Source organism: Trachinotus anak, unplaced genomic scaffold (assembly GCF_046630095.1).
Source record: "Trachinotus anak isolate AG129_WGS33_773 ecotype Australia unplaced genomic scaffold, CSIRO_AGI_Tana_v1 ptg000010l, whole genome shotgun sequence".
NCBI lineage: Eukaryota > Metazoa > Chordata > Actinopteri > Carangiformes > Carangidae > Trachinotus > Trachinotus anak.
Window position 1 is genome coordinate 6,163,587 of NW_027273861.1, and position 22,915 is coordinate 6,186,501.

The window sequence follows — 22,915 nt, forward strand, 5'->3', positions numbered from 1 at the left end:
TTTAAAAACAATCCAGCGATTTGGTCCCTGATGGTCAGCTTAGAAATATCCTCAATAAAAGCTCTATTCTGCCTGCCAAAGGAGTTCTTTCAGTTTTGGCCCCACCTCCCCCACAGGGATTCACTACCTTGCATAATTAGCTGCTTCCAGCCAATAGCTGAAAAGAGGCCGGTAACTGGATAACCACTGGGCGGATCTATGATAATCAAAGAGCTGTTTTAAAGAAACTCTGACAAGATTTTCCCCTTTCAGTGAAACTCCCACTATGTACTGTTACCAAGGCATGCAAGGTTAGACAGTGAGAGGACATGCATGTGCACTGTTGTGAAAATGCAACACTGTACCAAAAGTATGAAGGGAGCATGAACTGAAATGAAAGAAAAAAGGAGTATCTTACACACACCAGATGCACATATGGATGAAAACACAAAACACGGGAAACACAACATATTTGTGGTTTCTAATCAGTAAAGGGAAGACCACAGATTTAGCTCAGGATTTTAGGGTTGTGAGGGATTACAGAAGGATTGCAACTGAAACTTTCAAAGAAGGATGATCCCACAGACTTCGAGTCTGCAGCAATCTTTGAGAGAAAACACTGAAGACAGCACTGGCAATAAAGAGCAAAGGTCATTCTCTCACCCACAACACTAAATCCACAAAGGCTTTTAATGGTGCGAACCAAACCCTAGAACTCACATGCCATGAAGGGGCAGTGCAGTTCACAGAAAACTTTTTCCATAACAAAGTTGTGTGGCCAGCAGCATAAACATCACTGATGATCATATCCCAACATCTTTTGAAAACTAGAATTGTATAACTGTGTGCTGATACACACATTTTATTAAAAACAACCACAACCTTTCCACACAATGATTGAAGTGAAATACAATACATAATAAAATAAATGTGTTACACTGTAAAATCTTCATGAAACCTTAAACACTAATAAGCACAGCACCAGAAATCAATTGAAATCTGCAAACAATTACTGTAAATATTTGGACATATATTCTCATTAGGATACACAAACAATGATCGTGACATATAAAGTTGGTACATGATCAGTACGACAAATGAGTATATGAACGATTTTAAGAGAAGAATAAAGCTCCAACCAAGGAAACCTTTCATCACATTGTTTCCAAAAAAAATGACGCCGCATAAACAGACTCAGAAACGCCAACTGTGGCGAGCCAGAGGAAATCCTTAAAACAATTTGGCACATCCAGTCCACTTATAAACAAAACACTCATTGTTTGTTGTTGTTGAGTTTTCCTGCAGATTAATGTAATCCTGTGTGCACATGTGCATGGGTGGGAGTAAACGCCTTGGGAGTGTGTTTGTGTGTGTGGGCTTCTAAATGTGGATGTCGCTTGTAACATAACTTGTTGGGAAGCTGCCAGAGGAACAGTGAATGAGGAGGCCAGAGGTGCTACATACTTCACTGCAGGCTCTCTGCCTACACACCAGGCTGTATCTGAGTGAAGCAGGCATGCCGTCTTCTTGTCTCCTGATCCAGCTGCTCTTTGAGAGTTAGCACCTATCGAAAACAAAGAAAAGCAAAATGGATAGATCGGGTGAGAAACTCAAAAAGATCGACATAAACCTTTGGCACAAAAAGAAGAGGAAAACTTTGCAACAGATCATCAACACTTAGAAGTAAAATACCTGTTCCTCCAGGCATTTGACCCTCTGGCGATGTGCCCTCTCCCTGGTCTCCAAGGCCCGCTCTGCTTGCAGCTGACTGCCTCTCAGACGATCTGTCTCCAAATCTAGCTCCTGGTGATGGCGGGCTGTGACCTCCAGGAGGCGCTGTGTGTGAGAGTGCTCCAACTGGGAGATTTGGGCCTGAGGACAGTTGAAAATAGAGTAGAAAAATCAAGGTCAGGATTTTTTATGCTGTTTTTGGCTGCTTTAATCAGTGATTGAGCAGATGGAGGGCACAGAGGTTACCAAGGTCATTACCCTGGGCCCACAGGTTCTTCCCTGGGCGAGTTCAGCAATTAGAAATCACGTTTCAGTGGAAGGCTACTTCTTTTTTTTTTGATAGGTGTTTGGGAAAAAAAACAAAAAAAAAAACAGGTTGGTGTAACAACCTATTGCACCTGCAATGGAGGGAGGGAGGGTTTTAGATTCATACTAAAGATCTTAATATTCTTTAATATAAGGTGGCTTACGGTGAGATTTTAATTTATTCTTTAGTCAGTTGAGAAGTTGAAATACCACGTTAATGTAAATATATGTAAATACTAGATAAAAATACACCTGTATGATGTGAAAGTGTAGTAACATTCAGCTTTCTATCTGCTAAATGTCAACAATATCTGACATGGAGCTGTTTGCATTCACTGTTTGTAAATGTTATTTGTCAGTCTGCCACATTTGACACTGGTGCTTTTGGGTTAATACAGGATCAAAGCAAAGAGTAGGTGATTGCTTCTTATAAATTTTAAAGTATTTCATTAGTGATAGCAAACACAAATTGTTCATATACTGTACATGTTATAACTGTAGGGGCCCGTTCCAAATCATCAGCCCTGTCCATACGGTGCAGCCCCCAGCTCATCACTGGCTATGATCCCACAGCCGCTCACCTGCAGAGTCTGCACCTCATCCAGCTTTTCAGCCAGCTCCTGTTCCAGGCTGTGGACTGTCTGTTTAATCTGCTCCTTCTCTCTGGCTGCTGACACTGCCTCCTCCTCCCTCCTCAGCCTCTCCATCTCCACCTGACGACAGCACGACGGTGACATAACTTTACCATGATTGCTCTGCACTCATGTGCCTTTCTGTAATGCATGTAGCAGAAGGCAAGCACAGAGCCTCTTGGTTCTCACAGTCCACCTACATGTTTCCATCACTTTAGGATCACAATGTGCGACAAAGACAAATGTCTAGAAAATTGAAGAAATAATATTACTAAACTACAACATAATAAAGCAGTAAAATATTCAAATAATCTCCTCTGGATTCATGGAACTGCCCATTTATGTATCTTATTGCTTCGGCAACTGCCTGTGTGCACTTGGTCCAGAATGTGGCAGCAAGGCTTCTGACCAACACTAAACGCATTACTTCAGTCCTGGCCTCTTTATGTATCAGGGCTTCCAATAGTTGTAGAATTGACTTTAAGATGACTTTAATTGCATTTAAATCCATTTGTGGTTTGGCTTGTTCATATATTTCAGATCTTTTACCTCTTATTCAGCACCGAGACTCTAACTGACTGACCAAAAGTCTAATGTATGTCTAATGTATTGGGGTCCACATTAAAAAAGGGGGGTGGGGGGTGGGATCATGCCTTTACTGTTCTAGCTGTAACATGAAACAGCTTCTCAGTATCAGGGTAGCTTAGTTCATTCATGTTATTTTACAAAGTTGATTCTATCGAAACGTGAAGGACTACTAAGCCTGTGAAACAACTGAATAATGTCTTCTGTTGCTGTGCAAGAGATTTGCCAAGTCCGAGAAAATTACTTAGGTGACATCACTTTAAGTATCAGATGCATGCAGAATGCCTGTATTACAAACTGGTGGTGTGGTGAAAGACATGGGTGTTTACCAGACGTGGAGGTCAAATGGTAACAACTATTATGTTGCATTGTGAGACTGTAGGACCAAGTGTTTTTGGAACTCGATTCATATTAGATCCATATTAGGAACAAAAAGTCAGGACATCTTGACCTATCTTGAATTATCCTTTGATGAAGAGCTTGTAAAGTGCTATATAAATAAAGCACATAGCACAATAAATTACAATAAAAGATTATTAATTAGAATTAATTAATATTAATTAAAGATTATTTTATAAGATAAGTCAGTGTAACTAATACCCAAGACCATTAATATTCCAATATGTCACGTCTTGTTCAGGAAGAGGAGTGACTTTAAAGATGAGCTAAAAGGATGCAAAGTAAAGTGTAGCAGAAAGGAGAGCTCACCTTCTCCAGTGTCTTCCTCAGTGCTGACTTATCTTTACTGAGGCGTGTCAGCACCCTCGCCATCTCTGCTCTCTCACTTTCTAGTTTTTGCAAAGAGCTCTGCAGACTGATGACCTTGTCTTGGAGTTCCTCTTTCTCTCTCTGCAGCTGCTGGGAGCTGCCCTGGGCCTGCACTTCAGCATTCTGCCGCTGCTTCAAGCTCTGAGACACAGTCAATCATCCATACATCAAAATGGAGCCTCAGTTTTTACTCCTTTATTCACACCTTGGTGTTACTCACCTCCTTCAGTGTCCTGTTGTCTTTCTCCAGCTCAGAATATTTAAGCTCTGAGTCCTCCTGGGTTCTTTCAAGGTTTTGAATGCATTCTGTTAGTGTGTGGTTAAGCCTCTTACTCTCTGAAAGGTAATCTCGTGTTTTATCCAGACGTTCCTATGGGCACACACATGTTAAAATACACTACACAATGAGCCACACAGTTTCATCAAGACATGATTTTGCACTTAGGCTGACCTTATATTTCTCACCTTCCTTTATATTCTCTCTTTTACAGTTCTTGACATACTGTTGAAAGCTGCAGGAAAGACTTGGGATTTTTCTCTTGCTTTTTACTGCAGTGAGCCAACAGCTTTTGAGCAAATCAAGAGATTTACAATAAGCTTGTCATGTTTTTGTTTGTTCAGTATCTTTAAAGACCAGTTCCAAACTAAGACCGGAAAGCTCTCCCGAGAAGCTCTTGGAGAATTAATGAGCTTGCCTGAGCATTTTATTGCTCAGTCTTTGAGGTCCTTTAGGAAAACCACAGCAGCAAATGTAAATAAAAATGCTCAGTCTGGAACTGAGAAGGTTACACAGCTACAGTATAAATCAAAGCACAGCAATGGAAGCATTGCTATTCGTCTTATTTTGAAGTTTCAATCAAACATCCTCATGTTGGGAGAGGAGGCTTAGGCTTAAAAATGTATTTTATGTCTGCCCAAAACCTGTTCCTGTATGTTCCACTTGCATCATTAACTTTGTTCAGTAGTGAGTGTCATTAGATGATAGACTGTACCTGCAGCAGCCTTCGGTCCTGCTCACTGGCAGTCAGAGCCCTCTGCAGCTGTGTTATCTGCTCCTGCAGGGCTCTGCTGCTGGTCCTGTTGTCACTGAGAGAGTTTGACAGCTTGTGGATCTGCTCTCTCAGCTGGCTCTCATGCTGCTCAGCTCGAGCCAGTGACGTGGTCAGCCTCTCCTCACTGACCCTCAGCACCACACACTGGTCCTCACTCTCACACAGCTTCCTCCTTAGCTCTGTCAGTCTCTCCTGCAGTGCCCCAACCTCTGCATCCAGCTCTGCTGCCCTGAGCTGGGCCCGCTGGAGCTCGCCCTCAAGTGTGCGCTGAGACAGCTCCAGACAGCTAACTCTATTCTCTGCTGCTTCCAGAGACTCTTTCAGCTTCCGTTGCTCTGTGTTTGCACGAGATTCTAAGCTCTGCTGGAGCTCCAACTTGTCCTGTAGAGGGATTGGTATCAGATTTTATCAGTTTCCAGTCAAGATGCCGTACACTATTTTATTTAATACTTATCTCTTTGCCTATTACATACTTGCAGTGCCCTGGACTCAGCCTCGGCAACTTGCAGACTAGTCCTGAGTTGAGCTACCCCCTCCTCAAGGTTTCTCTTCTCCCTCTCTGTATGACATGCTACTTCCTCCTGCAAGGAAACGGATGTATACACCTTGTGCAATTGTTCTGCCATCTCTCTTTTTCCTGTGAAAACATGAAATATGTTTTGTATCCCAACAGAATTAACAATTGATATTTACTGCATGCAAGATCCACTGGTTTTCTTACCCTGCTCTGATTGCTTCAAGGACTTCTGTAGTTGTCGCAGCTGGGTGGCTGCCTTATCCTGGCTGCCTTTGAGCTCTGTTACCTGCTGACTTAGACTGACTACCTGAGCCTTGGCTTCATCCTGAAGGAGAAGACACGTTTATGAGATTAAAAAGTGCCAAACAGTCAAAACCTGAACATTAAACAATAAAAAAAAAACAATAATTAAAAGTAAATTAAGATTGTTTAACTAACTGATCTGGTTTCCTGAAAAGCAAATCCAACTTTAGGTCAACCATCCCATTGTGTGGTTTGTGTCTTTGAGATTATATTCAGTTATTAAGAAGTTCAACAATACCCTGTCTCTTTGTGCCTCCCTGAGTTCCTGCTGGAATTCCTGTAGGGCTGTGTGCACTGTGTCTATGTCCAGCTCCTCATCTTCACCACGACACAACACAGATGTGTCTGTCATACTCTCTCCCCCTGGCCAGATTCCACACTCATTAATGCATTTGTTTATAGCAAAAAATGGCATTATGACACTACTTTAAAAATGCATGAACATACCTCTTACTTGCAGATGGCTTCTCAAAGGAGGGGGAGACTGTCTACGTGACCTATGTTTGCTTGACAGCCTTGTACGGCTGATGCCAACAGTGCGGCGCAAAGCTGAATACAACCCTGCCAGCTTGAGCTGAAGGTCCTTGCGTTTGGCATCACCGAAACCCAGCTGTTCTTCCAGGGCCTGAAGCTTATTTTTTGTGAGGCCCACCTGTATGGAGAGATCCTTAACCTGGACCTTGGCGTCCTCTAGTGCTTCCTCTAGCTGGGCAGAGCTTTCTCTATGCCGCTGGTCACTCTGCTGCTGATAAGCCTCTCTTTCCTGCAGCAGCTCTTGGCTCTGCTGCTCCACTGTCTCAATTTCCACCAAACGACGCTGCAGACCTGCAACCTGCACAAGCACACAGAACTTTTAAAAGACTAAGCTAATTTTCTTATGCATATATTTATCATATACTGTGAATTATGCCATAAGTATGATACTCAAACTGGGGTGCTATGAATACTTTCAGATCTTAAAACCTTTTACAAATTCAAGGCACAAATAGACACGGTTGTCAGAGCATACCTTGAATTTTTTGTGTCTGTCTACATTTAACCACTTTATTTGTTTGTAGTTTTTTGTACATGTAAAAATGTAATTAACTTGCTCTAATCTAGCTCTAGCTCTAACTAGGTGATCTATGTTTAGTCAAAATTATGTTACATTTGCACAAATATGGGCAGAGGGCTAAAGATACTGTAGTTCTAACTTAAGTACGTCACTGAAAAACAAAAGAAACACAGAAACACACCCTGGGTGTTATCTAGTGACTGACACTTAACAGTGTAAATAACAGGGACATGGTTTCTGTACTGAGCTAATGTGCTTTGAGATGATAAGCTTGTCAAATTCACTGATAGGGTTTCAGAAGATATTCTCTAAACTGTATCACATGGAAAACATGGGTGAAGAGAAACAAAAATTATGACTGAGGCATAAAATTAAACAATATACTTTGTACGTTTGATCTTCTTTATTCCTTCACAGCAGCATTCATCAGCTTCAGCACTAGGTGCTTGAGATGTACACATGGTCACAGGACATGTCAAAGACTGGTGTATTGTGATTTGTTGGATTTAGTTTAAAAATGGATGCATTAACCAGGCTCCCAATATATCATAATAATGTGCAATGCATTTGAGTTGCTCTCCATGCTCTTGGAAACAGAAAAGAAAAATATTCTATACATTCACTTGACAACTCAAAGACACTCTAACTGCTGGGGTCATGAGAATTTGGGGACCCTAAAAGTGGTGTTATGGGACAGAAGAAGTTAAAAGCCCATCTTTATATATCAAAGGTTTGGACATACTTGCTGCACAAAACATTTTATTGCAATAGTAATCAAAAGACATGCCAATTCTATTGTTTTCATGTCTGAAAGTTCTGGTAATTAAACAAAGTTAGCTTCTTTTAATTATTTTGTTGTTCAATTTTATTCACCAAAGATTAAAACTGTAGATATCTCATGAGTGTTGCAGTAAAATATAGTGTGTAAAGTTCATGTCCTCTGTCTCTCCATGAGCATAACAGGTATTTTTCATGCATGTATACAAAGGTTGCATGGTTGCTCTAACGTATTGTTAACAGATTAATTCCCAGTGGCCTTATACCTCATTTAGCGCTGCGTCTCTGCCAGCTTCACACTCCAGCACTCTCTGTTTGAGAGCAAAAGCCTCGCAGCGTGCCTCCTCCTCCTTCTGCTCCTCCTGACATACCCGAGCCTGCAGCTCTCGCAGCTCCTGTTTCTGCTGGCTGTTCTCACCTTCAAGGATCTTTACCTGCTCGTGTTAACATAGCACAAACTATTTGAAAGTAATCTTTTATTTAAAATAAATCAGATGGAAAGCAGTGACCTCAATAATCTTTCACCTGTCTGCGCAGCTCCTGCAGTTCTCTGCGTGCCTGCAGGCGAGACTTCTCCAGCTCCCTCATACTGCTCCGTAAAGTAGTTGCCTCCTGGTCCATTGAGCTCCTACGTTCCTCTAAGACAGCCACCTTCTGCTCCCTCTCCTCCACATCTCGTCTCAAGCTAGTCAAGATATGTTTAAAATGAACAAGACAGAAAATATCAAAAGTATCCATTGCTGCAACAACAGGATTTACAAGAAATCTGCAGTTCAATGTGCCAGCGATACCTGCTGTTGTCACTCTCTGCTCTCTTAATGAACGCTCTGAGCTCCTGGTTAGAGCCTTGGATGGCCTCTTTCTCTCTGGTCTCATCACCCAAGAGCCTTCTCAGGTCCAGGACTTCTTTTCGTTGCTTGTCCCGCTCTTGTGCACACTCCTGGAGCTCTCTGTGAGCCTCAATCAGCTCCTTTTGACCTTTAATAAGTCCTTCCTCAGCTTGCTGCAGCTGCCAACGCAGGCCTTCTAACTTCATATCCACATTAGGGAGAATGAAAATCATTATTATGAATATTATTATTATCTCATTCATGAAAATAACATAAACCCCCATATAGAAATAGTAGGTTTCTTTCTTGTTGTTCCTGGTTTCTTGATTGGACAGTATAAATTTGAAATGGATATAAACACAGTTTAAAAGGACTTACTGCTTTTAAAACATGTCTGTTCAATGTGAATTCAATAAAAACACTCACAAAATCCTTTTTTATTCTAAAAATTCATCAAAAACTATCAAGCTGTTAGATACAAAACATCAAAGGCTCAAACACATGTGTTTCATAATCAGGATTGAAAAGGAAAAGTCCTTCAGCATACTGCAAAACTGATTTTGGATCAGATACTGCATTACAGTTTCTTTGTTTGAAAGCTAATCCTCAGCATCTCATATTCTAAGTGCTATATGTGCACAGTCTTAAGATACTGTATGACCTATATTCTGTTTTATGGCAACATGTGTGTAGAGAGAGAAATAGGGAGGACAGAGCTTATCTGGGCACGGATAAGAGCCAGTTGGGCCCATAGCCAGGTGCTGTCTCTTCCCATCTCCTCACTGTGGCTCACAGTGTAAAGAATCTACAGAGAGCAACATGATAAACAGCAGCCCCCCTGAGGTGGTGGGGAAAGAGGGGGAGAGGGGTGGAAGAGGGAGGATGAGGACCAGGATGAAGAGAAGGAGGAGTGTTATGTTCAGAGGCCACACAAGATGGTTCTTTCTCATAAACTCTAATGTGAGAAAAAACAAGCTAGTGCTGATCTGGCCAATTATACTTTATTTTATCAGATTTTTTGGGTGGGGTGCGGAGGAGAAGGGCCGAGAATATGAGGGCAGCAGTGTTGTGTTATATGGATGGGAGAGGGGGACCTGCAGTCCCAGTGGAGCCAGCCTCTCGCTGCTGCAAGGGAGAAAATAAACACTCCCCCACTGGCTTATTTACACAAGGGGTTAACTCAAACTTTGATTTCATATTATGGTACCAGGGACCGTATCCTCCCCCTCTGGTTCTCCCTTTCTTCCCTTGATTTCTTCCTCTTTCTTGCTCTCTAACTCTGTCACACACTCTTGCTTTGTCATTATCTGACACGAGAATCCTAAGATAGGATTAGTGAAAATAATCAGAGAAGGAAATGAGCTGGAGTGGCAGCCAAATATGACAGTGTCGCTGAAGCCTGACTTGACATACGGTACTAGGGAGGGCTGTCCAAACCTCAAACCTCTTCTGCTCTGGCTCCACACAACCTCATTCACTGTACTTTGACAAGACTAAAGAGACAGAGTGAAGACAGGATGATCCTAATGTTTGCTTTTTTATTGAAACCAAAAAGTTCCACACAGATAAACAATCCACTTTTCCAGGAAAACCAAGCTTTTAAATCAAGGCTTGTTGAGGCCCTTACAACTCCACAGTTACATCTTAATGAGGTGACTGTGAGCTTGTTAACTCACTAAAATGCCTGGCGACCCTATGCCTGGAATCCTGACCTCGAGCAACCCCCGAGAGTTGAGATTTATGGCTCTCATTTGGCTCAGAGAGGTATGCCACTGGGCCAAAATTATAGTCTAATTGGACTTTTATGTTTATATTAAGATCAGTGGAACTAAATTTTCCTGTAGTGGGCTTGACAAGAAAAAGACACAGAAAGCAAGACCTGAGCTGAGCTGAGCTGAGTCTTAAGAGTGGACACCACCTCTCCTTGTAGGAGTTGGCCCTGCAGACTGTACCTTATCGTACCCTGATGCTAGTAAAGCTCTGTGGCACCAGCCAGATCAACAGAGGCCTATGGTAAATGGCCCTCCCTCACTCTGGTACTAATAGGTGCACACTCCCCCTCGCGCTAGAAGCAGATCTGAGGTCTTCCATCCTTATGCCAATCCAAACAAGCCTATAATCTCCCATCCATTTAAGTGATCCTACTGTACAAACAAAATATGATATTTGTCTTGTGACATACACCACTAACATTCACTTAAGATGGACATTGGTCTTGCATCAGTCAGCATCGCAACATATATTACTGCCACTGGTGCCACTGAACATGATGTTTTTGAATGTTCTCACCTCCTGCTGTGCATCTTCTCTCTGTTGGTTCAGTTCTCTGACCTGCACGGTTAGACTCTTCTTAGTGTTCTCATTTGAGTTCAAAGACTCTTCAAACTGAGTCCGTAAGTCTTGCAGCTCAGACTGGAGCACAGCCATTGCATTCTGGAACACAGAGGTACACAAATCGATTGGCTGAGTTATATATAAGACAAATGGCCAGAGCTAATATGACCCTGTCATGTTTTACCTTATCCTGTTCCTGTTTGCTAAGTGCCTCCCTCTGCATGTGCTCCAGCTTCATGTCTGCAGTAGCCAAGTCCTGCTGCAGGGCTGTTAGCTTCTCCATGAGGGCAGCCTTCTCTGCCTCCTTCTGGGACAAAGCCTGGTTACAATAGATGACGATGAGATGAGAATCCAAATAATGGCAGGACATATGGCTCTTGATGGGAAAACACTGGTAACAGCAATGACATAACTTTAGACGATAGGGTTTAAGATAATTCTTTAACCCTTGGGCTACTGTAATATACTCCAACATTTGAAGGTTCATAAACAATCTAAAAAACCATAACAAACCTATGACTCACACACACCTGCTGCTTTTCACTCTCAGCCTGCAGGAGGCTGCGGTTGAAGTCCTGCTGCAGCCTGGCCTGCTCCTCTTGCACCTGCTGCAGCTCCTGCTGGCTGTGCACACGCAGCTCCTCACACTGTCTACGCAGCTGCTCCTCAGCCTGCTCCCGCTGAACCCTCAGCTCCGCACAGTGCTGCTCCTAACAACCACCAAACACATGCATATACACCTGGTTAGTTAATGCAAAACAAAAGCATCATATATAAATTTGTCAGAACCAACCTACTCGTGTAAGTCATGCTCTACCTTTTGTCTGCGTTCAGCTTCTAGCTGCTCTCTGTGAATTTGCTCTCTGTTGCCCAGGGTCAGCAGGGCATTCCTCTCCACCTGAGCCAGCTTTTCTTCCAACTTACTCTGCTCCAGTGCAGCTTGTGCTAACTGGTTTTCAGCATCTACACGCATGCGAGCGACATCACCTGGACAGTCAAATAAACCCAATTCAAAATCTCACCCATTTGTTAGATGAAGACACCTATTACACAAGGAGGATGACCCAGGATCAGCAAGATTTTATTTGGAGTTTTATTTATAGGGGATACTCATCTATGTCTTTATGTGGAATATGCTAGCTTAACAACACTTATCTGATCCATGTGTTTGTGTGGAGTGGTGGGACCCTGGTCAGCTGAGAAAACAGCTCCAGTGATTCTGCAGCCCAGCTGTTGCAGAGCTCACAGCTGAAATATGGATCTCTAGTGGGCTGTTGGAAAGACTTCATGGCTAAGGGGCTTGGCATGGAGGACAGTGGGGTCTCTGAGGAAGGGGACTACTCACGCGTCAAGGCCTCGTTAGCCAGGAGCAAGCTGCGCCTCTCCCCCTCCATCCTGGTGTATTCAGTCTCCCGAGAAGAGGCAAGCTCCTGGCTCTCAAACAGAGCTGTCTCCAGGGACTCCTTCTCTGCTCTGGAACACAGCGGTAAAGTGGTTTGAGCTCTGAAAAAAGGACCTTTGAACCACTAGGTGTAGAGGGTCATAAAATCCAATGATCCATCATGAGCATAGTTTCCAAATAAAACCATGTTACTTAAAGACTCCTGTTACATGAGACTGGCTATGCTTTAGAGAGTAAAATTTGCTTCAAAAGTCAAAAAGACCTTAAATACACATTGGCAGTTGGTGTGACTTAAACAAACACACACTGGGTTGTTTATGATGCTTTTGAGACACTGGACTGACTTACATTCATTCCATACACTCTTAACCTAACCCTAACCATAACTGATGCATGCCTAAACCCAAGCCTGACCAGTGAAGTCAGAAACAATTTTACTGTAGCGTGTGCTGATTGCAACTGCAGAAAACAAACTGGGAAAACTGGTCCCAGAGATTTCAGAGGTCAGACCACACAAACAAATACACACACACAAACACACTGAGAACCTAAGTGCAACCAGTTCCTGCGTGAGACCACAGGCCTTTCGGTCAGCGGAGTTTAGCTTGACATCCAGAGCAGCCTTGTCCTTGGCCAGCTCCTCCCTGTCATGGGTAGCTCTCTTTAGGGCTGTGGTCTGTGTCTCAAGCTCCTTCCTGCACGCACACAGCTCCTCTGACACAGTCTGCATCTGCCTGTTGACCTGGAGACCGACACACACAAACAAATAAAATGCCATCAAGCAATTAATTTATACTTATTCCTTCAAGCAGCCAGTAATAAGCACTGAATAGTACATCATTGTGTGAATTAAAATATAGCATACACACTTCACAGCAGAACTATGAGAAACCAATCGTTCATGAGCAGGAGCTTGAGCAGCCAAGTGAACTTCTACAGTGACACCCACATTATGTTTAGGAATATGTACGTTGGAATAAGAATGAATCGCCCAACCTCTACATTTCATGCAGCCACATTTCGTGCACTAATATTGAACTCTATATACCTCTCTTTCTGCTGTTATGAAACATAAATTAAACAAACTTCAAGTGATTCATGACAGTGCATAGGAACTGCAGGACCATAACAAATGTTTCGCCTGAAGCAAAACAAAAATGATTTGTGGGGTTATGATTGTTTTTCCAATTACCACTTAAATAATTATGACACACCACAGGACCTATATCTAGCAACATAAATAATGATTTGGGTAAATGTCAGCTTGTATGGAACTTGCTGAATTTTATTCAACATTAATTAAACTCCAAGAACAGACTGTCAGGATTCTCATGGGATTCCTATTTCTATAAATTCACTGAATGCAGCAGGCAGTTTACTATGAAAATTGTATCTAGATTTGCACATTATTTAAGCTGTATGTCAATGACCTCAGCAATTCAGTCTTGAAAACAGCTAAAAAGCTCTGAGTAAAACAGGTTTTAGTGTGATTTAAAGGAATATTTTGACATTTTAGGAAATATGTATTTTTGCTTTCTTTCCAGGAGTTAAATGAGAAATAAATACAACTTCTGTGTCTGTATGCTAAATATGGAGCTAGAACCTGCAGGCTTTTACTTAGCTTAGCATAAAGACTGGAAGCATGGAGAGCCTATCAGCATCTCTAAATCTCACAAATCAACACATTACATCTTGTTTGTTTATTCAACAACACAAAAACAAGAAGTTGTTGTTTTAGGGTTTACATGCAGGAAATGATTCTTAGTTTGGCCAGTGACAACATAAAATCTCTGCTTCTTGCCTGACAACATGCTTATGACACCAACACTCCACTGACCCAGCCAAAACCACAACTTGTTTTTACATAATGTATAGATTTTAAAAAATTAGATATATTGATTAGTGAGCTTTTGGGGTGCTAGTAGGTGGTGAATTAGCATATATCCCAAGATGTCTATTCTTTTATGGGTTGTTCCCCTGGTTTGAATCAAACAGTGATGAAGTTCTGTTCTGAAACAGGAAAGATAATCTCAAAATGGCCTGATGTTTCCCTGATATACTCTGCTTTTAAGGCCAGTTACTGACACACCATCACACAGAAGCTGAGTCTGTAATGGGCCCCTGCAACCTCTAAAGTTTCACTGCAACAAAATGTTTGAAAAGCGACAATCAGTGTAATTTCATTTTAAACCAAACTAAAATGAACTCATAGCAACTAAATATTAGCACGTGTCTTTCAGATATCATGTGCTTTCAGACATCATGTGCTTTCAGACATCATGTGCTTAGGTAAATATTAAAGTGGATAAATTACACCAATGTTATGGAAGTCAATAGCGCCCAATAAGGGGATGACACATGAGCTTGCTGCAGTGGAGGCCACTCCAGGGCTTGTTTTATACACGGTTGATTTATTTTAACAGATAAGCTATCTAAAAATGTTTGGATGGAATTTGTCAAATTGTTTAGGTTTGTTATAGTCCAGCTGAGCTCAACACGTATATTCCAGTTTCACATTCAGAACAGGAAATAAAACAGGAGAGGATTCTTTTCATTCTTTAGGGGATAAAACAAGGAGATCTGGATCCGCTGAGGGAAGAATGGGAATACTTTAGGTGTTAATTTATTGGCTCTTCCACTAAACCCCACTGGATGGATTATATGCCTATCTATTTATCTTTTCCAGTTCACATTTGTTCATGAAGATCACTTGCTTGTTATGTCCCATGTTACTCATAAAACACTCAAACTGCTCTCCATATTCCATTTGAAAGAAAAAAACATGGCAGATGTGTTGATATCTCCAACACATTTTAATGTGACAACAAGCTCCATGAAACTGCTGAAAGCTATTAATAACACTGACTCTCCCAGGTGGTGGGAGCTGGGAAGATGGAGGCTGAAGTGTGTGAATGGCTGGGGGTCTCTGACCTGGGAGTGCTGCTCCAGGGCCTGAGCGTTCTCCTTCTGCAGCAGGCTCAGCTCTGCTTCTAGCTTCTGGCAGAGAATCTGCAAGTGACTGTGGGAGCTCTCCAGGGCTTGTTTCTCAGCGAGCAGATTCATCATCTCCTGTTGCACCTGTGCCGTCTCCTCTCTGGCTGCTGCCCGCTCCACTTCAGCTTCCCGTCTATGTTCACTAAGCTCTGCCTTCTCACCTTCTGTCTAGAAGGGAAACAAAACATTTAGCTAATGTACTGTTCAACTTAGCCTTAAATCAGTGTTACAGGGCACCTGCTCATCTGCTGACCTGTAGCAGAATACGATTGAGTTCCACCTTGTCTTTGGCTAAGCCTTCGCTGAGGGCAGCCATTTTGGCCAGAGAATCTTTTAGGGCAGCCTCTTGATTCTGCAGTTTTGTGAGGGTTAACTCCTGTGCAGCACTCCGGGACTCCATCTGTAGAGTGCATCATAAATAGTGGAAGGATTTAAACCACCCTCAGGAAGAATCCAGTAATCCAGATCAGGCTACCTGGTGCACAACATATCAGTCTAGTCTACCTTGCTGAGAGCCAGAGCGAGGCTGGTCTTATCATCCTCCAACACCTCCTTCTGCAGTGTGATTTGACTCAGACTCTCCTTCACTGTCACAAGTTCACTTCGTAGATTAGAGTGCTTCCCTTCAAGCTCCTCCAGACTCCTGTTGCTGAAACACAAAATGCATCAAATACATGACTCTCTCACACTGTTTCTCTGTCTCACACACACACAGATTACTTGTAGAAACAAAATCCCTTAACAGTAATCCATCTCCACTTTGAAAGATGTAGAAATTTTTGTGCCAAAGGCTACAACACTGAGGGAGTTACTTTTTTGTTATATCGCATGCCCTGCTCCAATTCTCAGCTAATCAAATTTTTAAGCAAAAGAAACCCCCCAAAAGAGGAAAAAAGTTCCCCTCTTGCATAAGTGCAGTAATGCAATGTAAATCATTTACATTTTCATCCAAATGTCATCTGGAGAATGACATGTGTTACTGATCTGAACTCTAAACAAATGGAGCTTGAAAACAATCATGGGTGACGCGTTGTGCGTTGTGTAACGGTCGTTCTTTCATGCTCATGCTGTACCCTCTCTGGGCCTCTGTGCGCTGGCGTGCCAACTGCATCTCCAGATCCTCCCTCTGCTGCCTCAAGAAGTTCCGCTGTCTCTGGAGCTCCAGTGACGAGCCCCGCAGTACCTCCAGCTCAGCACGCTGGGAGTCCACCTCCTGCTGCAGCCCTGACAGCAGCTTCTCCAGGCTGTCCTTCTCACTGAGAGAGGCAGCGCAAGAAAGTATGTTGAGGGTAAGTGCTACACAATGATCATTAACATCAGCACTATTACCACAGTTGATTTTTCTAAACCCAAATCAACATAACAAACATCTGTTCTACAGTGCTGCACAAATATTGTTTTTGGAGAGGTTTCAATACACTTAAATGTGTTCTGATAATGACGATGCTTAATTAAACATAAAACCAAACTATAATATTTGCCATTATTATTGTAATCATCACAACACTTTCATTTTTCCAAAAACAACACGTAGGCTTAATGGCAATTTCACAAATAACAAAACAGAGTCTAGAAAACATGAAACAGAATTACACAAATAAGCTTAAGTATAAAAGTAACTACAGTTTAGTATCTACAGTTTTGAAGCCTTAACACAATCCAGGAAAAGGATAATAGCTACATAACTAGAATGTACCTGGAGATGAGCTCCAGTGAGCGGCAATATCTGTTGTTGTCTCTGAGGCTTTCCTCTAAGGCTTTTTTAGCCTCCTGATTTTCCCTCTGTACTTCCTGGATCTTGTGCTCCAGCTCTCTTCTCTCAGTGTCCCTCTCCTGCAGGTGATTACGCACTGTGTCCACTTGCTCCAGGGCAGCGTCCAGACACCCACGCAAATCCTGTGGTTTGTATGTGACAGCATACATAGTTTAATGGGCTAAGACACTTGAGTGAAATGTTATTGCAAAGTGTGCAAAGAATGGGGAAGACTGGTCACGTCTGCCGTACTTGTGTTTGTTTCTTGTGCTTGGAGAGCACACTCTGCACAGCAATCAGAGTCGTGTTTCTCAGAGGAGACCGGCCATGGAGAGGTGAGGACACACTTTCAGAGGCACTACTATCACCTTCTGCGCCAACCAACTGGACATTATTTAGAGTAGGAAAAGAAGAGGATTAATATTTTTATATGATAACAAACTACATAATTTAGCTTAGTGCTTTGTTTTGCTCTAACCTGGTGAACATGAGCTAAAATCTTTTGGAGGGCTTGGATCTCCGTGTGAAGGACCTCCATCTCTGCTTTATCCTCTGTTCTCCTTGTCTCCTGAGCAGGAAACCATTGAGGTCAGATAAGCAGTACACCAAGAGCAAGCCTGACATTCCCCAGACTGCAGCCCTCTAGACAAGGAAGTCATGGAGTTTATCAAACTACAGCCAGTTTAACCCCCTTAACCACCCGTCTATCTGCCACCTCCCACTTCTGATTCCTGGGGTCCCACCATCCTGTCCAGACTGATCTGCATGGTCTTGAGGCTGGCATCCTTCTCGCTGTTCTGGCTCCGGAGGTGCCTCACTGTGTCGGACAGCTCCATGACTCTAGATACACCATCATGTGGACATAAAGCAAAACCTCACATACACAGTTCCATGAGACACTGAAGATACAAGACTAAATGTACTCCTACTCTACTAGACCATCAACAGTATCATGTTCTCTGCGTAGGATTAACAATGACTCTTGATAAGATCAAAGGCATCTTAGATCCAAAATACAAAGGCACTAACATTTCTGTAGTCCTTTGACCAAAAGTGCACAGGAGATGGGACAGAAAACTTGAATCTTCTTCATCAGAGCAGAGGTCACTGAAAGTAGCTTGATGTACAGGATTTTAATGATCAAAGCTTCTTGTATGTTAAGTTATGAAGTTTCATCTGGGGGATTAAATTTGGCTTTCCATTCAGCAGAGGCTGTAGAAAAATATGGATGTAGGATTTGTTCCATGTTTCTATGATGACGTCAAAGCTTGAATTAGGTGGGCAGTGTTATACATCATTACACATAGTTTTATTGCAACATTGGATTTACAAGATTTTGTCTATCAATGGGATGAAGGTTCTTAATTTGTCAGGTACTTAATTCACTGGATTAGTAAGAAACAAACATTTGCTTATCTATGAATAGTTCCTTATTTGATTTACAACTAAGTGGTGGTAAGAGGGAAAAGATACAATTTAAAAGTGAAAATGATCAATTGATCAATAAGTTGGCAATGGACACTGAAGATCTGAAATGTATTGAAAAAGAATTAAAATAACTTCAAGCAACTTGAAATAAGTTTTCAAGTTGCTTATAGTCATCACTGAAACGCAACATTTACTCGTCCTTAAACTAAAAACAGCTTAAGGTATTAATAATAGCTGGTATTTTCGGTAAAAAGACAGACAGATCTGGAGATGGCTGTACCTGGAGTTCAGTTCAACTTTCTCTGCATCCCAGCGACCCTGAAGCTGCATAGCCTCTTTCAGCTTGTCCTTAAGCTGCCTCTCCAGCGCTGACATCTCCACACCACTAGAGGTGCTCTCCTGTGTTACTCTGGCTTCCAAGTTCATACAGGCAACATGCAGCTGCCGGCTGGCAGCGACACACTGCCCACGCATATCAGACAGACTCCTGTTGAAAAGATTCATGTGCATCAAGGTTTACAGAGTGAGTCATACCATATGACAGGTCTGAAAGAGTAAGGAAACATGACGTGCTATTTTCAGTCGTACAGTTGTGAGCCATTAGTCTAATTAAAAAACAGTCTGTTTGTATTTGAAAAGGATGAATGTCTCTAGCGATTAAGCTCTGGGATCAAGACTCACTTTGAAGTGTCTTCACTTTAAGTTACAGTACAGCCTTTGACATGATCACAGCCGTCTATGAGCCGAGCAATCATTATTAAAGCAAATTACTCTTCAGTGCTGCTCACAGAGATCCATGATAGGAGCCATGTCTTATTGGACTCAAGTTTTGTCCTGATGGATGATTTCAACAGTAAGCAGAGACACCTTAAGCCGTCTATCCCCCCATTGAGGAAACAATGGGCAGGGGGACTGGTGACCCTGTTGACCCGCTCCACTTTGATCCTTGGCTGAGAGAAATGGACTGTGGTTGCAGTCTTGAGTGTGAGACACAAAAGAGGTGGGGGTTGTTGTGGAATCCTGGGTTGCTGGAGAGATCCTGGCAGCATGCCACACTCACCTGTCAGTGAAAGTCCTTAGCTGGGTGAAAGTGCTCCGCAGGGAGGACGCCTGGCGCCACAGAGCTCTGACACGAGCCTGTTCACGACTCAAACGAGAGGCACATGTCTGCAGAGAGAAGTAGACAACATGGGAACTAGAGACTGGAGGGTGGGTGGTAAGGTTTGCTTACAGCAAATGATGGCACCTCTCATTTTATTGTGATATCAAACAGATGCAATACTGGAACTCCAGGACTCACACTGGCACACATACAAATAATTGGATTTCCCTGAATCAACAGATGTAGCCCATTTCCAGCACGAACACCAGATTGTTTGCACAAAATTTTCCTCCCCCTCAGCAGTTGGAATGTTTTCACAGGAAACAACAACTCAAAAATCATAGCAATGAAATGAACAGGGAATGAGAATGAATTGACGAAACTGGCTATGAATGGAATTCCTACCCCATGTCAACTCAACGGGAGTTTAATTGCACAATCTCTGTGCAGAAAGGGATAAACTTGAGCTTCCCCTGTTGCTTTTCTGAAACAAGAATCTCATTTTTGTGGTTTTTCTCACCTCTTGCTCTCTCCGCAGACGAGTATCACACAACTCAACGTCTTTGCGGGCCTTCCACACGCTCTCTGTTAGCCCCTGGTTGACAGTTCCTGCCTGCTCCAGTTGTTCCCGCAGCATAGAGTTTACTTGGCTGAGGCTGGCACACCTGGAAATGACAAGACTCATGACAACCTGCTATAAACCTACCACAGCACCCAAACTCTATGGATCATATAGCCAGCATATCACTCTTACATCTGTAGCCTTGACATCCATCCCTGCCAACCAACGTTTTATAACGTCTGTGTCAACTTAGATTTAATTTCAACCAGATCTTCTTGTAAAGTCATATACAGAAATGGTGACATCATTCTCACACTCAACACATGCTGTTACAGTAAAGCATGCCACATTGCTATGCTTGCTTTTCTGCCTGAGATTGAGCCAAACCCATGTTTGCATGTAGGGTATGATATTGTGTTAAAAGGAAATGGAGACTTAGAGAAAGAGGGATTCAATAATACCAATAATAAGCAAAAACATACAAGTGATGGATGTAGATTTATCTCTACATTACATTTACATTACAAAGTGCTTAAGAGGAATAGGTTGGTAAAACTGCAGAGAGTGATATTTTTAAGCAGTAAAAATGATCCGATCCTGGCAGAGTTTCTGCCTTGGGCATTTCAAATAAATGTCCATAACTGCATATATCAAAGGGCATAAAATCTGCCCTCAGCTGCAAAGGTAGGCCCATATTTAATGTGAAGCATCGTTAAAAAGCTTTAGAGAAGAGAGCCAACATAGCCCCACTAATTTTCTCTGACAAATTGGACGTTGAGATTATCTGCCAAAGCCAGGTTCTGCCTTCGCCCTGATGCAGGATCAGGGTAAAACAGCAGGACAGCTCAAGGAAATGCAGGGAACATCACCGGTCCACACATTTCTCAGAAATATTTCGGCTTGATTTCTGTTTCTCAACAAGAAACAGTAAAAGAACTGGAATTACCACCTTGCGGTTGTACACCTCTGCCAACCAGTCAAGCTGCAGTTTCCATCCATTATCTGCATAGTGAAGACTTTGAAGAAATTTAATAAGAGATGTAAGGTGTATTGCAGAACATTATGATGTTACGGTGAAGTTGACCTTTGACCATTTGGATATAAAAGGTTATTAATTCATTTTATCCTAAAGTAATCCTGAATGTGAAAATTGTGTCATAATTAGCCTATGAATTCTTGGGTTATGGCCAAACACGATATGTAAGGTCAGAGTGACCTTTGACCTTTAATCTTTGACCACTAAAATCTAATCAGTTCATCCATGAGTCTAAGTCAACATTTGTGCCAAATTTGAAATTCCCACAAGGTGTTACTGAGATATCGTGTTTACAAGACATAATGTGTCCGTCTGTTCCCACTAAAATTAAAAAATGGGAATTACAAAACTTTGTGGATTTATGAATACAGAACTTGCTTATGAATACAGAAGTTTATTAATTAGCTGGGTAACCTGGCTACCTGCTCTGCATGGTGCCCATCCCTCACCTCTTTTGCTCCTCCTCCAGCTGAGCAGACTTATACCGGACAGCCATGTTGAGGTCCTGCTCTGTCTGCTGCTGACGCTGGGCTGAGTCCAGGTGGTGGGCCTGCAGCTGAACACACACACGCACGCACACACACACACACACACACACACACACACACACACCACCACTGGCATCCTGATAACACTTCATTATATGGTAGCAGTAGTAAGGTAGCAGTCACCTAATATTTATAAAGCAACATAATTACAGTGGAAATCTGCTAAACCAAACTTTCTTTGGGATCCACTAAGCCAAGAATAATATTTGGATGAATTAAGTATATTCAAATAAAAGTGCAAATCTTAGTCACCACCTGCAAAGTCCATGTCTTACGTTTTAGTTATGCATGATTCCTTTAGTGGCTGTTAAATCTATGCTTGCACAAACAACTGGATTCAAACTAAAGAGCAAAAAGGATGTAACTGTATTGCAACAAAATTGTCACAAGGAGATGTTTCACAGTACTGTTTGAATAAATTATAATATGTAAAAAAAAATTAAAAATAAAAACAAATACAAAAAACACTTGCTTTCATGAAACAAACACTTAACATTGTTTTGGATATTTTTGTTGACTGTAACATGGTGGCATTGTGATAATGCTGTTATAATGAAAAATTAGCCAGAGAAAGACCTTCTCTATTGAACTAGACTTTTATTGGAAACCCCTAATACTGTAAAAGTGGAAAACTGCTTAATGACAGTTTTTAACCATGCTAACAAAGCAAACTTAGTTAATCGGTCATTTCAAAACGCTTTGGTTTGGTGTAAGGAGCAAACTGGCCTCTAGAGGACCCTTCAGATCTTGAGTATTTATATTTAAGACATACTGGTGCTTGAAGATGGTGCTTTAATCTAAACATACCAACAATCTCATCTTCTCAGACTCTGAAGTCTTCTCCAGCACTTGTTCTTCTAGTTCCCCACACCTCTTCTTGTACTGAAGAACCTGGTATGAAACAAACATAAGGTGCACAGTTAAAGCCAAAGGAACCTCATCTTTTTCATTCTGAATCTTGGATTCCTTTTCTAGTCACCTTGGTCTGCAGCTTCTGAACAAGTTGGGCTTGTCTCTGCTGGGCCTCCTGGTAGACCTGCAGTTTTTGTCTGTAATCTCGCTCCTTGTTCTGCAGTTGCAGGGTTCCTGGTGATACACTCTCCTGGTCTGAGTCCACTGCTGACTGCAGCATCAGTATCTGGTCAAGCTGGATGGAGAGCTAACAAATCAGCCTTGGAAAACTGGACAATTTGACAGGATATTGCAGATTAAAATAGACAGT

At 42.1% G+C, this 22,915-nt stretch overlaps 1 protein-coding gene across 5 annotated transcripts in view; it reads right to left on the bottom strand.

The window, feature by feature from the left end:
- Positions 1 to 22,915, bottom strand: part of crocc2 (ciliary rootlet coiled-coil, rootletin family member 2) — a 33,946-nt gene that overhangs the window by 213 nt on the left and 10,818 nt on the right. For 3 of the 5 annotated variants that reach the window (XM_071487175.1, XM_071487176.1, XM_071487177.1), the window contains exons 5-37: positions 22,673 to 22,840; positions 22,501 to 22,584; positions 21,595 to 21,701; positions 20,068 to 20,212; positions 19,506 to 19,612; positions 18,726 to 18,932; positions 17,761 to 17,857; positions 17,496 to 17,585; positions 17,270 to 17,401; positions 16,961 to 17,160; positions 16,338 to 16,520; positions 15,769 to 15,913; positions 15,518 to 15,664; positions 15,202 to 15,432; positions 12,819 to 13,012; positions 12,214 to 12,341; positions 11,686 to 11,855; positions 11,399 to 11,578; positions 11,053 to 11,187; positions 10,824 to 10,967; positions 8,496 to 8,734; positions 8,230 to 8,389; positions 7,971 to 8,138; positions 6,321 to 6,705; positions 6,112 to 6,236; positions 5,775 to 5,895; positions 5,527 to 5,690; positions 4,994 to 5,434; positions 4,222 to 4,371; positions 3,942 to 4,142; positions 2,598 to 2,729; positions 1,672 to 1,851; positions 1,405 to 1,543 (exon numbers count right to left, since the gene is read on the bottom strand). In XM_071487175.1, coding sequence (XP_071343276.1) covers positions 1,463 to 1,543; positions 1,672 to 1,851; positions 2,598 to 2,729; positions 3,942 to 4,142; positions 4,222 to 4,371; positions 4,994 to 5,434; positions 5,527 to 5,690; positions 5,775 to 5,895; positions 6,112 to 6,236; positions 6,321 to 6,705; positions 7,971 to 8,138; positions 8,230 to 8,389; positions 8,496 to 8,734; positions 10,824 to 10,967; positions 11,053 to 11,187; positions 11,399 to 11,578; positions 11,686 to 11,855; positions 12,214 to 12,341; positions 12,819 to 13,012; positions 15,202 to 15,432; positions 15,518 to 15,664; positions 15,769 to 15,913; positions 16,338 to 16,520; positions 16,961 to 17,160; positions 17,270 to 17,401; positions 17,496 to 17,585; positions 17,761 to 17,857; positions 18,726 to 18,932; positions 19,506 to 19,612; positions 20,068 to 20,212; positions 21,595 to 21,701; positions 22,501 to 22,584; positions 22,673 to 22,840 — 5,541 coding nt within the window. In that variant the 3' untranslated portion in view covers positions 1,405 to 1,462. Of the gene's footprint in view, positions 1 to 1,404; positions 1,544 to 1,671; positions 1,852 to 2,597; positions 2,730 to 3,941; positions 4,143 to 4,221; positions 4,372 to 4,466; positions 4,514 to 4,993; positions 5,435 to 5,526; positions 5,691 to 5,774; positions 5,896 to 6,111; positions 6,237 to 6,320; positions 6,706 to 7,970; positions 8,139 to 8,229; positions 8,390 to 8,495; positions 8,735 to 10,823; positions 10,968 to 11,052; positions 11,188 to 11,398; positions 11,579 to 11,685; positions 11,856 to 12,213; positions 12,342 to 12,818; positions 13,013 to 15,201; positions 15,433 to 15,517; positions 15,665 to 15,768; positions 15,914 to 16,337; positions 16,521 to 16,960; positions 17,161 to 17,269; positions 17,402 to 17,495; positions 17,586 to 17,760; positions 17,858 to 18,725; positions 18,933 to 19,505; positions 19,613 to 20,067; positions 20,213 to 21,594; positions 21,702 to 22,500; positions 22,585 to 22,672; positions 22,841 to 22,915 lie in introns of those variants that run through there. The other 2 variants (XM_071487174.1, XM_071487178.1) reach the window with 2 other exon arrangements.